Below are 15,854 nucleotides of genomic sequence, written 5' to 3' on the forward strand. Positions count from 1 at the left end.
TATGTCGTAACCATGTGGACTGAGTCGTATTACATTCACATCGCAAACTAACATTTAAATTGCAAATATGGCTACATGCTGAACTTTTTATTTTATGTTTACTTATTTATTTTTAATATACAGATGTGAGTCACTAATTTCTACCCTCCATCTTTTGCATACACAATAACAAAAATTCTTCTATGGAATAGAAGGAGTTTTCAAGGAGAAACTATTTCAGTTTGTTTTCAATTTTTACTTTGCAGTTTATCATGTTTTACAACTATGGGTAAGCGATCAAAAATTTTTGTTGCAGTATTGTGCACCCTATTCTGTGTTTAAGGGCAGTCTTAATGTGGAGTAATGAATGCCATTTTTCCTTCTGGTATTTTAATTATGCACATCATTGTTCCTTTTAAAGTGTACTGGATTATTTAGAACAAACTTCATGAGGGAATAAATACACTGTGAAGCAGTAGTAAGGACACACAACTCTTTCAAAAGATGTTTACAAAAAGATCAAGGGTGAGCACCACATGTTATTCTTACAGCACATTGTTGAACAGTGAAAACTTACTTTCTAAAAGATGAGTTACCCAGAACATTATTCTGTACGATATTATTGAATGAAAATGTGTAAAATATGTCAACTTAATGATTCTCCCCCCCCCCCCCCCCCCTCCCCCCAAGATTTGCAATGTTTCTATATACAAATGTGGCTGAGTCATTTTAGGGAGTTCCAAAATGTGCTCTTTCCTGTCTAAATTCTCACTGATATGGACACCTAAGAATTTTGAAATTTCCACCCTGTTTATTATTTCCTCATCATGCGTTAAACTTATCACTAGTGTAGTGCCCCTAGTTGTGCAGAACTGAATATGTCACCTTTTTGAAATTGAGTGTGAGACCATTCACTCCAGGAAAGCCACATGAAGAGCAGCAGATTTGTAACCTAGCCAAATTTACATGAAACAATGTCAAAAATCTTGAACCATCTGAACAGAATACATGACAACATCGAGTTCATGACTGAAGTAGACATAGAGAGGCCTTGCTGTTTCCTGATGTACTTGCCCATCCAAAAACAAACTGTCTCAGCCATAAGCACAACTGCCATCATTTGACACAGAAGCACAATATTCCTGTGATCCTAGTGCACTGTGCAAAAGCCATCTCAGATGGTAAGAATTTGCCATGAAACCTCAGCCCGTTTCAGAAAGTCTGTATGAAAATAGCTACAACTGTTGCCAGATTTTGTAGGCAATTTTTTTGTAAGATGCACAAGCAAAACACCCTTAAGTAACAGAGCAAGAAACATGCATTTTTGTAGCTCAGTGACAGGGAGTATTGGGTGGCTCCTAAAGACAACATATTAAAAATCAGCCTTCAGGCCATTGGCAATAGGTCAACAGGCCAAAAAGCCTGTGAAGGATAATACAGGAGTCAGAAAGCCAGGCATATATAAGATACCATGTGGATGTGGCTACTATTACATTGGGAAAAGAAAAGGTCGTGTTGTGAAATATCTCCAGATGTGTTACACCTATGCTACTAAAAAAAAAAAGGGGGGGGGGGGGGGGGTCAACAGTACCAAGATATGCTTTAAACAATGGTTATCGAACTGAAATTAATGAGATATTTCTCATTTTGAGGACAAACTGTTTCTGGATAGCATAATAAAAGAAATGACTGAAATTAAAATACTGGAAAATAACCTCAAAAAAGTCATTGGCCTGTAATTTAGTATTGTACGGGATCTGGCAATCATAAGATTGAAGTTGGCATGGCAGATGTGGGGTGCAAATGCTGCACTGAACTCTTAACACTGACACCAGAGAAATAAGTACTATTATACAAAGATGAGGCCACTGACAACAGGCTGAAGAGGAAGAAACCAACTGTTCGAAAAGCTAGGATAAGTTCCTTTCCATTTTTATGTGTCTATCAAAAGTACTTATAATTTCACCACCCCGAAAGTTTTTACTGGCCATCATCAAATCTGTCTCCTTGTGATTTTATTAACTGATTATTGTTATTTTTATCATCAATAAAATAAACTAAAATAATAATAAATGTGTGTTCTCATAAAAATAATGGTTAATTTAGGAAATACATGTTAACACGAATTTATAATATGACATTCAATAACAGACCAGCAAGTAAAGGCTTGTGGGCAGTTCGCACAGGCAGCAGCCACAGCTCACGGCTGTCCCTCTGCTGCATGCTGTAACACTGTCCCAGTCAACCTATGCTGCATGCTGTAAAATTGTCCCATTCAAACAGAAGGTGTGTGCCCATACTAGACCACTCTTTCCCAGAGCCAGCAGCTGGCAGGTTGTAATTTTCTACAGAGTCCATGGTAGCCAAGTGTGGGTAATATCAGAAGAAACTAAGAGATTAATTTATTTTATGCATGTAAATACATTTGTGAATGGTACCCGACATATCAAATACATAAGTGTGCCAAAAAAGGTGTTAGCATGATAGAAAAAGGAGCCTGTCTGAATCAAATAGGTATTAATTTATCCCATGTATTCATAAATTAATGCATACTTGTATACTATGTACTGTCACAAGAATGTTGTTCAATTGAACATACATGTAAAGGTTGGGAAATTAAGTTTTCAGAGCCAGTGTCTTCATCATCATCATCATCATCATCATCATCATCATCATCATCTTCTTCTTCTTCTTCTTCTTCTTCTTCTTCTTCTTATACTTGCACGAACTTACAGACAACAATTTCATATCACAATTATCCTGTGCAGAAACTAGGCTTCTATTTAGTTATAATACAGTATCATTCTGCAGAATCATTTGATAAAACCTTGGCTACCTTATTGTAAGCACCATTAAACAACTAGATCATTGCACCTTGAATACACTCTGACCACACCAACAGCACGTTCTGCCCTTGAGGGAAGCCTACTATCTGTATGACAGAACTTATACCCCAGAAAGTACACATCATCCTCTATAGATAACGTCAAATATTTTACCTTGATAGAGACAAAGCCTGACAGAAGACTGTTGCATGAAGCACCTTCTTAAGATATTTAGCAGCTCTATACATGTTGCTTCATTGCCCAAACTGCCTACCTCCTGATGTACATCTACCTGGAAAGAAACAACATTTTACTTTTCACTGAAAAATGACAGTGAGCAAGACTATTTTTTTATAATAAAAGAATGAACCCTATCATCAAATTTATTTAATGTCACAGACAAAGACATTCAAAATGTTTGAACATTTCCTCATGATAATGGTTGCCTGTCTTTTCCGAATTTGCTCCAGACAGAGGAATGAACCATGAGACTGCACATGCCATCACTAATGAGGATCATTCTCTAAAGTACTGTCATTCCTTTCAATTACCATGAATAAATTCTGCATATATGTGACAGGGTGTGCCCTACCTTATCCTTTGCCAATACTTGACCACAAGGACTACCCCTGCAAGCTCCGTTTATTGATGCTGACCAATAAATAACCTAAAAGCTGTGGGGACATGCAATAAGAAAAAGCTATAAAAATTTATTTTTAAAATTCATAATTATTTAGATCAGATAAGAACCTAGGGAACTTAAGTGTCTCCATACATTTATTAATTTTTCACTTTACCAAGAGTCATAACACAATGGTTAACAGGAGTAGCTACTTCAATGAAGGTAGAGAGAAGTGTGTGACCTTAGGTCAATATTCACTTCTTTATAATGGCTACAAACCTTAGCTCTGAAGACTGTGTGTTATTAAGCCAAAATTATTGTAGCCATATTGCTTCCATATAAATTTCTGCTTATGGTTATGATTATATTTGTAACTAACAATATAGTTTATCAGTGAAAACAATTTTTGAAAATTAGTGTAACTGGGTAGGTACAAAATCTACTCGCCAAGAGGCAGCAGGAGAACACATACATGTAAAAGTTATGAAATTAAGTTTCAGAGCCAGTGTTGTCTTCTTCTGGCAGAAGGGCTGAAGGAGAAGGAAGAGGGATCAAGAAAAAAGGCTAGCGAGGCTTAGAAAATGGGAAGAGTTTGGAAAATTCGGCCAGAATGCCAGTTCAGAGGAGACAGAGGAATACATTATAATATAGTTTCATTTATCAGTATATAGAAGCACTGAACACAGCGACGTCATCTAAGAATGACCAGGTTGAATGCACTGAGAAAGCTATCGGTACCGACTGAGGCATTCGGTTTCTCTAAATAAACCTGCTCCGTTTGTAACATTACGCATATTAGGCGAGCTAATCGGCTGTCCAGTATTGGTACGACAGACAAGTTGAGTAATGGCTAAGTTACAACTCTAAGTTTTGAGAATAACTCATAGCATTAATGCAAATCTGGATACATTGGCAACACAACAATATTTCAATATCTTTAAAACTACAAAAGATAATATTTCATAGAGAATAAACATTTACATAATGAACTTCTGAATTGACAAACAATATCTCAGATGATAGCACTGCATATAGCTATCAGCCATAAAAGCTATTTATCTGTATCTACTTTATTTATTGATTTACAATGTCTTCTATATCTTTTTACTTCACAAATGTCTGTCAGAACATCGTATTCCCCACAACTACACAGCAACTGAATACTGTATGACTACCTCACATTTTGTCATACTTGTGTAGTTATTTCATGAACAGCCTACTATATTGTCAGGTACTTTAAATGTTGATAGCAGGTGCTATTAAGAACTAAAAGAGCTATTAAGAACCAAAAGACAATTCTGTCAAGAAGGCATCAACAATTGTTAAACAATATATGAGGAAAAGCTGTTGTCATTTGTAGTGAGTGCACTTGCACAAATATACTGGCTTATTTATTTATGGCTAAATCTTTATTTACAATTAGTGTAAATTACCTGAATGTGGCATAATGTTGTCACATATAAACTTAGTACAGGAAGTAGTCATTTTGAGTCATATCTGTAGAGCTTAAGGACGATGAATTTTTGGTGGAGATGGCCTTCCGACAATGGAAAAGCAGATAGTATTGAAACACTTTGGGAGTCAAGTGGAGACTACGACTTTTATAGTGACGAGCTCAAGGGAGTGATTCTGTACTCTTAAGGCAAGTGCTGCAAGGAGGTAGACCTGCCTGTGGTAATGAAGGTGTTTGATCCTAGGCAGCGAATAGCCACTACCATGCTTTAACTTCTGAAGTAACTTATATTTTCAGAGATCTGAATGTGCCCCATTGTAGGACTCTAACTTTTTTGGCTTGTGCTACGAGACTGAGGATAGACAGAGTATGAATTACTATTCTTTGTATCATGTGATGATTTGTGAATCATCATGTAGAACTCTGAATTTTTCTGAGCTGGTGAATATTTTGTGTTTTGTGATTATGAAATGGACTTCATTTTCGTGCATGTTTGTGACAATTTAGTTTGGGGATTTTGCAATCATTCTCTTAACACGCTCAATGTAACTTTACTGCATTTCATAAGGATATTATCTGTATGAATTTTCACCGAATATTGTAGGACTTCTTCTTGTTTATTTGATATGTCCTTTCTTGAATAAACATTATTCAACAAATTTCTCCATCATCTACATAAATTACAGATGTCAGAACAGAACACTCGTTATTAAATTAGTCAATTAAATTTTAATTTGTCTTTCTGTATATTTTATCAACTCACAATTCTAGCTATTGCATAGACTATTTGACTGCACAGGATCACATCTATAGATCATTATTTGCATTTAATTAGCTACAAGGCATGAAAGTAGACATGCACAGCTTCATCCTATGACTAATCGAGCTATTCCTTTTAAAGAGAGCCATGTACAGCCCAAATACCTAAGGTACAAACTATCACAGGTAAAGAAGCAACTGGTTTGTTCATGTGGGATGTTGTTTAGAAGAGCAACTACTCAGTAGGAACCATTAGGTACTATTGCATCTTCAGCCAAGTCTTCTTAGAGTAAATAATTAATGGACCTAATAAAATTGAGTCTGGCAGGTGTCCTAGAGGTCACACACTAATGATTATCTCATAGCAATACAGATTCAACTCCTCAGTATGTTTTTCACATTGAGATCAAAGTGCTTTTTATTTAACAGCTTCAACAGTGTCCATTACCAGATGATTGCACTAAGATTCACATTTTGTATAATGTGCTATACTCGTCCACTACATCTACCGGTGACAAAGAAACTTGTCAGAAAATGATGGAGGTATTCATTGGTAACCCCAGGTTCGCCATACTCAAACCGAGACATAACTGATCAAGCTCCCTAAGCTGCTCGCCTGTTACACCACACAATTAACACAGTTTGTGAAAACGTTAAACTTTTTGTTACAAATTTGCATCTACAATTAAAGACTTTGTAAAGAAAATAAGATGTATAAAAATCTTCCTGTATGACAAAGCACTTTACATGTTTAAAACTAGGAAAAACAATTATTCTTCCTTTGCACCAAGTTATTTTATTTGTGCAGAAACATATTTAAAAGTCACATTAAAATGTAACACTGCTAATTCAGTTTCAATAATTTTAATATCAAAGTGTACATTAACGTGTTTCATACACCGGAGATTGTAATGGATTATAATAACCCTCCCTTTACACAGTTACTGAATTATATAATGGGAAATATCTAATGTGTTCAGAGTCAACAACTGGCTGAACCCAAAAGTGATGGAAAGAACAAACCTGTGACAGAGAGCCAAGTCCCATTGAATCAGTATCGCCCTGACTGCAACTCGTTTGGCTCAGGGCGACAAGGCTTTTAACATCCATGTGTTTTAGAAATAGCAGCAATCCAGAGACAGCCATTTTTCTCGTTTCAACATTCCTATACATTATTAAAAAGACAAAATGTTAGGTAAACAACATTACACACACACACACACACACACACACACACACACACACACACACACACACACACACACACACACACAGCTACATTATCAGAGCACTGAAGCTAAATTGGACTGAGTGGGTGTGGTGTTAGCAAGCCTGCCCTTGCACAGGCAGGGGAAATTGAGAAGAAATACAATGAGGTGGAGAGACCCCACAATGAAAACCCACAGCTACATTCCTAAAAATCATTGTGAACTGTATGAAAGAAGGCACTTTTTATTGTACTGTATATTAAGATATTTTCCTCTTTCAGTGATAGGTAGAAAATTGGAAGAATGGCTGCTTGTGAAACTCTGTGTAATGTGATATTTGCCTATTTTTTTCTGTATATTCTCTACAGTACAGATATACAACAGGCTGAAGAATATTCATACTTTCCACCCTGGTAGATGTTTCTTGAAGTCTTCTGGGCAGATTTTCCCCAAATTCACAGCATATTTTTTTGAGTGACTACCAATTACACTTTCTCAACCTTTCTGCTACACTACCTCGACAGTCAAAGAAGCCTGTGATTATTTGCATCAGTCCCTTCTTTGCATAAGCTCAATGTCTTCTGTTTGTTAGATCTGATTTGAGTCTTTATATACTCCAGCAGTACTGAAGTCAGAACAGCACATGTAACTTGTACATTTGCATGCAATCACTTTCGTAGACATACACCAGTGAATGGTAGTGTACTAAGTTCTTTACCTACAACTAAGCCATTGTGGTCACTCCACTCCAAATCTCTGTGATCATTGCTCCCAGACATTTGTAGGCTATAATCAATTATAGGTGTGACTCATTAATTTGGTAGTTGAAGGATATCACACCTTCACATTTCATGAAGTGCACAACTCTGTGCTCCTTACAGTAAGAAATAGTTGCTATCCTTTGCATCAGGCTGATACTTTATTGATATCTAGCTGCATATTACTGCCACCTCCCCCTTTTAATAGAATTCCCTCATGAATGACAACCATCTGCGAAAGGTTTGGGATGAAACTATCCTCTAATTTGCTATCAGCAATGGTCCTACTAACTCCCTTCTGACATACCAGATATTCTTTAATGTCTGAAGAGGACTCTCAATCAAGGATAGCATGCTGCATCCCGTTTGTCAGGAAATTTTCGAACTAGTCACAAATCTGCGTGGATATCTCATAAGAACCTATTTTCCTCAGAATGTGTAAAAATGGTGCTAAATCAATAGTATTCGGAAGTTCACAAACACCAAATCAACACAGCTTCCTCCATCCATAGCACTGTGGATACTATGAGCGAGGAGACCGAGTAAAGTCTGAAATGTTCTGTGTTTTCGAATTCAATGCTGATCCCATTGAGAGGATTATTTTTTATAGGTATGTCATAATGTATGAATTCATAATATGTTCTAGAATTCTGCTACAGACAGAGGTAAGTGATATAGTATGGTAGTTTTGTAAATCAGTTCTACGTACTTTTTTTTGTAAATAGGTGTGATATGTGCTCTTTTCCAATCACAGGTAACATCTCTTTGGTCAAACCATATTAGCTCAACTATGGTTACGAGTGGGGCTAATTCACTTACAAATTTTGCACAAAATGTGATAGGGATTCTCTTGGGCCCTGGCACCTTGCTGAACGTTAGATACTTAAGCTGCTTTTCAATAAAAATCATACTGATGACAATCAGTGATCGTAGCAGTGGTATTCTACTGAATGATGGCAGAATTCCTTGCTTTTCCTTTGCGAAGGAAAATCTGAAGAGAAAATTCAATATTTCCATTTTTGTTCTGCTACTTTCTATGTCAGTTGCTGTCTTACCCATGCGTGTCCAGACATGATTTTCTGCGTTTGAAACAGCCTTAATATATGACCAAAATGTTTTGGGTTCTGGGACATCCTGTAACAATACTTCATTGTGGTAGTTATAAAGACTGCATGCATTGCCCTTCTGGCAACCAAGCATGTTTCAACTAAAATCTTCCTATCTACAAATTTAACTGTATCAAAAGGAAAAGACTGTCAAGAAAACTACAAAATTATGAGACAGAATTTCTGGCTAACACTCCATGAGAAATGTCAATACTCGATATAGAGACAAAAAAAAGTATACCAGCTAAAACATGCTCTTGTCAGAGATCGGAGCACAAAAAGACTAAGATTTTGATAGAAAAGGAGACAATCAGCTGCATCAATCCTCACTGGCATGCAAACACATTTTTATTCTTTTAACACAGAATCCAGTCTCTCTCTGTATTGAAGCCTAATACTCAGTATCTCCCTGTTACTGCCACTGTATGTCTCTTTTTCCCACTGTCTCCTTTTTCTCCCAATTGAACCTTATCCTGTCTGTCTCTGTTACTGCGTTCATTCTTTTCTCTCAATCTTCCTTCTTAGTTTCCTTCTATGCCATTTCCACTGTCTCTCTGTCCCACTGCCATTCTCTTTGTCCCATTCTTTTTCTCTCCCACTGCCACTGTACCTTTCTATCTCACTTAGTCTGCTGTCTTTTTCTTCAACTACCATCACTCCTCCCCCCATGTCCTGGATTGGTTTGCTCACAGTTTCGACCCCGAAATCATGAAACTAACATCTGGTTATGGGGGATGAGAAAAATGGGCTTTTTTTTTTTAATTACAAAGTTCGCTGGTCTGAGGCAGGGGGTGCTTAGCAGAGCCGCCAAACCTATGTGAGGTCTTCAATCATCTCTCTTTTTCATTTCCACTGTCTGTCTTCATCCATCTCCCTCTCACTATCACTATCACTGTCACTGACTCTCTCCCATCACCACTCCCACCCCACCCCCCCCTCTTGGCACCCCCTTCCCCCACCCCAAAAGCACGGATATGTTCCCATAGCAAAATTTTTTTGTGAGGACAGCAAAATGAGGATTGAGGCAGCTGGTCCCCATCTTTTCTGTAAGAGTCTTTTGAAGAGGAGCATACTCTTTTTTTTGCTCAGATAGAAGCATTTTTAAGCTGGTTCCCTTCTTTTCCATGTTAGAGCAGTGTGCACTGCTTATATATAACAAATTCTGTAGTTCAGTAAGGTTTTAACAGTTTATTTATACAATCCACCACATTACATACTTTGACACATATAAACCAAAAATATGTATGCATAACATAGGTTAAAACAAGATAATTTCCCATCCAACCTCAGTTCAGATGATGATGATGATGATGATGATTTGGGTTGAGCGGATGCTTGACATCATAGTCATCAGCGCCCTGACGAAAAGTCAACATGAAATCTCATAGGTGGGAACGAAGGCTGTCCCCACGTGCGGAGCAGTTTATAACGTACTAAAGTCTGCCGTCCTTCCCCACCAGTTTAGGGATGAGGCCTGACAGTTCACAAAACTCCACCACTGTGTTAACACTGGTATCAATATCTGCAAGGATGGTGGGCACATCTCCAGCGAGACTGAGGGCTGCACTAATATCAGTATACAGGACACACGTAGCCACAATATGCTGAATGGAAAGCGGCACACCGCGAACTTCACAGAAGGGTGGATCCTCCCACCAGAGGAGGAAACCATGTGTGAAAGGGCTATGCCCGATGTGCAGTCTGATAAGCAAAACCTCCTTCCAGTGGCGAGGCTGACAAGCAGTCCGCCAAGCCTTTGTGGTCTCATTTGAGCGACCGCAGTTTGTCGTCTGACACCTGCAACCACTTAGTCTCCCACTGACGCATGATGCATCTGTCAGAAAATGAGATAATGGTGTGCAACAGGATGGGACACTGATAGACAGCACCACCTTGGCAACTTTATCAGCCATGTCGTTACCCTGAATCCCAATGTGGCCAGGTACCCAGCAAAATATCACCTCCTTGCCATGGCATGGGAGGCGCTGTAAGGAGTCATTGATGAGCTTAATCAGTGGGTCTACTGGATACCAACCCCCGTTCACTTCACACTACATAAAAAGAAATGCACAATATTTGCAGGCTACACTAACAGTATAAAAAATAAATAAATAAATAAAAATAAAAATAAAAATTAAAAAAAAATGCAGTGTCTGATTTGCAAGTAAAAAGAATATCATACGACAAAATAATTTTTTGTAAGGAACTTATGCCGCCAGGTGCTGCCACCAAATAATTTCCAGGTCAAGGCAACCTGTACAGGTGTGCAGTCATTATATTGAGACAGCGCATCAAAGTTTTGTTGGTGAAAAAACGCCGACTAAAAACATTTTTTGGTGACCTCAGAATGCTTGCAATGACTCCAAAACCATTGCCATGTGTTCACTACATCCTACACTATACCTCAAAGTGGATATTATAAGCATATCTTACATGAATGAATATGGTAACAGAACTTCTGGCTCTCGCTAATGGACAATGATATGGAAAACAGTGTCAAAGTACCCCGAGATCATCATCTTATGAACATATGGTAAAAATTTCTACGATTTGCCATGAATAAAAATTATAGAAGTGGCTATTGTCACAACTGGGCTAGCTTCTGGAACTCACAGCTGGAAAAGCTAGGACAGTGTATGCACTTTTACGTGTGCCTATTGGCAGTACTAACAGTTCTCCAGAAGGTAAGTGCTGCCAGCAATTCCGTCTCACAATTTCAAGAGTGAAATAGTGTATACACATGCAAGACTGCCCCACAGGGCATACAGTGAAGAAGTAATGTGACAAAATCCACACAAATTATGAAGTGTGTGTCAAGTCTCTCCTCCCTTTGTGTGTATCAGCTCATATTCTATTTCCATCTTTCTTTAAGTAGTTCTTGACCTTAAATCAAATGTTATTAAAATTATTTTTTAGTTCATTTGGGCTTCACCTTTTCTCATCATTTCCAAATATAATTTCCGTCTTCACCCAAACATAATACACGAGAATTTGTACAACTGGAATCACAAAAGATAAATAAATTTAAGCATTATTCTTCTATATTAACATGAGAAATTAAAATCTAATCAATATAACAATTAATGGCAACAATAGAGTCTGTACGGCATAATGAAATGATTCTTAGTTTCAGACTGTTCAAGCACTTTAAGGAGAAACAAATTTAAAATAAACTGTATTTTTTTAATGGTAAATTGTTCAGAATAAATAAATCATGTACGTAAAAAATGGTACCCGCACCTACCTACTATACATGCTCTTACGAAGAATTATGGTTAAGGTTGTTCGTAATGAAGAGCTGTCTCTGAGAAGTGGTAATATTGCTCGAATTAGCTCAGTGGCAATTTTTTCAGGTAAGAAACCCAAATTATCTAATAGTTGAATGATACCCGAGACAGAATCAGCCATTCCAATGCGAGCTTCTGCACACAGCTTTCTCAGACAAGCTACAAGCAATTGAAGACCAATTGAAAAACATTGCACCAACGAAAATAAGTAAATTGAACACCAACAGCTTTGGTAACACAAAAAGTGTGATACTTACAAATATATTGTATGTTCTTATGGTCCAATATTTGCTGCAAAAGCTGTTGAACAATTTCAGTTGTCACATCTGGTTGTTTTTTAGCAACAGTTACCAAAATGTATCTCGCCAGTGTCCAAATTTTATCTGGTTTTCCTTCCATACTCTTCATCTTTGTCACACTTAGTAAAACAAAACTGAATTTTATAAGCCCAGAAATAACTCTATCTCTTTCACGAATGCTGTAAAATAAAATTGACAAAACATAATATTGCAATAAAATTCACAACATCTGAATATGCACAAGTGGTATAATTAGGTATAACCATAAATGATGATGTGACATATGCATACAGTAAGGTCACAGCAAATTAGACATACATGTCACATATAGAGCAAGACAGTATTATTACCAATTTATTTCATTAGTATTTGCCAGTTCTAGAACAGAAAGAAAGGCAGCAATGAGCTTAGATTTGACATCAGAGCATGAGTTATTCTGTAAGCAATTGCAGCAACACTTAATACAATTCACTGAAACATAATGCCCAGAATGAAGTAACGATGTTTCACTTTGTACACATAACCATAACAAAAATGAACATAAACAATTCACTGAAACATAATGCCCAGAATGAAGTAACGATGTTTCACTTTGTACACATAACCATAACAAAAATGAACATAAAACCAGAAAAGAAGAAATTAGATTTCATCTTATGATTCATTTATCACATGAAAATGAAGATGTAACTGACCTAATCTACAGTGACAAATTCACAAGAACAGTAAATCTAAAAAATAGAGGTACCTCTTTACTACGTAACATTTAACTTTTGAGATAGAATTTGAAGTTACATGCTGCTATTGGAAGCACATCATGCAGGCCACATTAGTTAATGTGAAGTTAAAGTACAGATAGGAACAACTAGTAGCCAAATGTGTTTATTTATACTCATGTTGAAGAAAGTAAAGGCAAGAATCATGTCAAGAAATACAGATTAAATTATGTTTCATTGCATAGGTCATACTACTGCTGAAGGCAAAGCAGCACTTAAGTGTCATGTCACAACAGTTTTGTTGGATATCAGAAGATTATATTTATATCATCCAACCATAAATGTTCAGTTCTTGAAGTTACAAGTAGTTGTTAAGACAGCAGAACATTGTAAATTAAAAACTGACAATTCTGAGCTACACATTTCTAGATGCTAAGAAATGTCTTACCCATAAGATGAAAAGCCTCTTATATCAAAACAGGTAATTTTCAATAGTAAAGTGTCAAAACCTTATATCATGTAACATTCAAATCTTAAGGTACAAAAAACTTGTATCTTAGAAAAATTTTTTGCTTGGAAATTTATCGCACTACTTTCATTATAGACATCTAGAAATTTCAAGTATACTGCCAGAATTGTTCTCACCCGCAAACAAACTTTCAGTGTCTACTAACTTAAATGCAAGTAATTCAGAAGGCACTGACTTTATAGATTTGGGTACAAGTTATGAGACTGCTACCACAGATGGAATCTTAAGGCTCAGAAGTAGATTATCTGAGCCAAGATGGTGAGCAGCAGATATTGTTACTTATAGTTTCTGGCTTAGTGTCTCTTTAACGTAGTACAGCTCGTATCAATTAAAAATTGCATTATTAGAAAATTTTTCTTCTTTGTTTTCTGTAAAATACATGTTTCTAAGATATGAGGTTTTGCTACCTTAACTATGAATTGTAGAAATAGCCTTTTTAGAAGCTGAAGGCATTGTGGTTATCACTTGGGTCACATTACTTCAACTAGTCGCAAAAGTGGTGTCAAATCAAAAGACTTGCTCTACCCGACAGGAGATCCTAGTCACACGACGTTTATTTAATCCAACAAATCTTTGTGACAACCCTCTTAAGTGTGTGGCAATCCCAACCACTAAGGACTGGTTTTTGTCTACTGTTACTCTTTGCTGATATCTTGCTCAAGGAAAGTGTACTGTCATCACTACCTTGAATGAAGTTGTTTGGTGGCACCACGGAAGCATGTGCCACGCTGCAGGAAGAGAACACTGCGGTTGTATTTGTCTCTAACTAGTTTTCCATCATGTCTAATGCGTGTTAGTTCTACTGCCATATTCACAAAGGTCTTGATTCGTTTATTGGTAACTGTGTAACTCCTTCATTTATTGCTGTTTGAGTTATAGTACCGTTGTGAAATCATGTTGGTTGTAATTTATGTTTGCTGTTATTCAAAATTTGATTGTGTGTATGAATCACTGAAAATATTTCACTCTGCAGAAAAATAATCAAAGTATGTTAGTAGTGCCATAAATAATTCAAATTATTCCCAGGAGATTTTCACTGTCTAACTTAATTTTATATGAGTTAATTGCAAGAGATTTAATGTTGCTGTTAGTAAGAGTCAATTACCATTCAAAAAACACTGTTTTTTTGTTGCATTTAAGTTTATGTACTTTGTCATCTGATATATATTACAAGAAAAAAACACAACATTACTGTATTTAACATGGTTTCTACAATCTCTGAAGTTTATAACAAACTATATTCTGAAACTGTTCTCCTCCTTGTGATGGATTCCTGTAAGTAGTAAATGATGCTTTAGGTTTTTGATCATTGCACCAATTTCAATATCATTATCTGATGCAATAGGTACAAATATTTTTCTTAGTAAGATGCTGCCTTCAGTCACAATAGCTTATTTTTCTATTTTAGCCCAATTTGTTTCACAGCTACAACTCCATTTTCATAGACTGAATTGGTATTTTTTGCAGTTACATCTGTTTCAGTTAATCACCTTGATTTGGCCACAAAATATTCATCTTTTGCATCGCTGTAAAATCTGCACTTCTGCACTTGCACTTAAATAATATTATATATTTTTGGCTGTACAGTCTTACATAATCATAAATTCTTAGAGATTTTGCTGGAAGGTTCTGAGGGAAACATTCTCAAGAAGAGTGAATACAGTTAATCTTATCTGAAATGCAATCTCAGAATTATTGTGTAACAATCGGTCTCTACTTCTGTATAAACCTACATGACTATAAAAAAAGAGATTTACCTCTCTAATTCCTTTTATTTAGGTAAAAACTAATTACAACTATCCTTTTAGCTTGTTGGACAAATTGCTGAAGTTTGTGTCATGCTGTGATATCCAAATCAATTTCCTCACAATGAATTATGAACATCGTGAATGTAGTTTACATTACTGAGGAAGGATTTGCAGGAAATTGTCCCTATTTACATATTCAAATTTATTACCTAATGCCAGTTTCTGCTGTCTTGCACACATATACTACAGGTGCACATCTAGATTTACACTGTTAAATTAGAGCCACCATATTTACTCTCTTATTCAATATCTTCTTATTGCGGTTACTGATACCTTGACAGAATTGTATTGTAACCACATAAGATAGCAATAGTCACGATACATCTGTAGTAAACTGTGTGTGTGTGTGTGTGTGTGTGTGTGTGTGTGTGTGTGTGTGTGTGTGTGTGTGTGTGTGTATGTGTGTGTGTTGATGGGAGGAGGGGGAGAGGGGGGGAGAGGGGGGGGGGAGACAACACATCAATTGTAACCACATGTGTGTAAGACATACAAGCTCTACAATCCA

General features: G+C 36.6%; 1 protein-coding gene across 1 annotated transcript in view; it reads right to left on the reverse strand.

Moving 5' to 3' along the window:
* Positions 1-15,854, reverse strand: part of LOC126467803 (Fanconi anemia group I protein-like) — a 269,273-nt gene that overhangs the window by 157,008 nt on the left and 96,411 nt on the right. The window contains exons 8-11 of the mRNA XM_050096494.1: positions 12,255-12,475; positions 11,955-12,156; positions 6,662-6,803; positions 2,979-3,096 (exon numbers count right to left, since the gene is read on the reverse strand). Of these exons, the coding sequence (XP_049952451.1) occupies positions 2,979-3,096; positions 6,662-6,803; positions 11,955-12,156; positions 12,255-12,475 (683 nt within the window). The remainder of the gene's footprint in view (positions 1-2,978; positions 3,097-6,661; positions 6,804-11,954; positions 12,157-12,254; positions 12,476-15,854) is intronic.

Source organism: Schistocerca serialis, chromosome 1, assembly GCF_023864345.2.
Source record: "Schistocerca serialis cubense isolate TAMUIC-IGC-003099 chromosome 1, iqSchSeri2.2, whole genome shotgun sequence".
Taxonomy (NCBI): Eukaryota; Metazoa; Arthropoda; class Insecta; order Orthoptera; family Acrididae; genus Schistocerca; species Schistocerca serialis.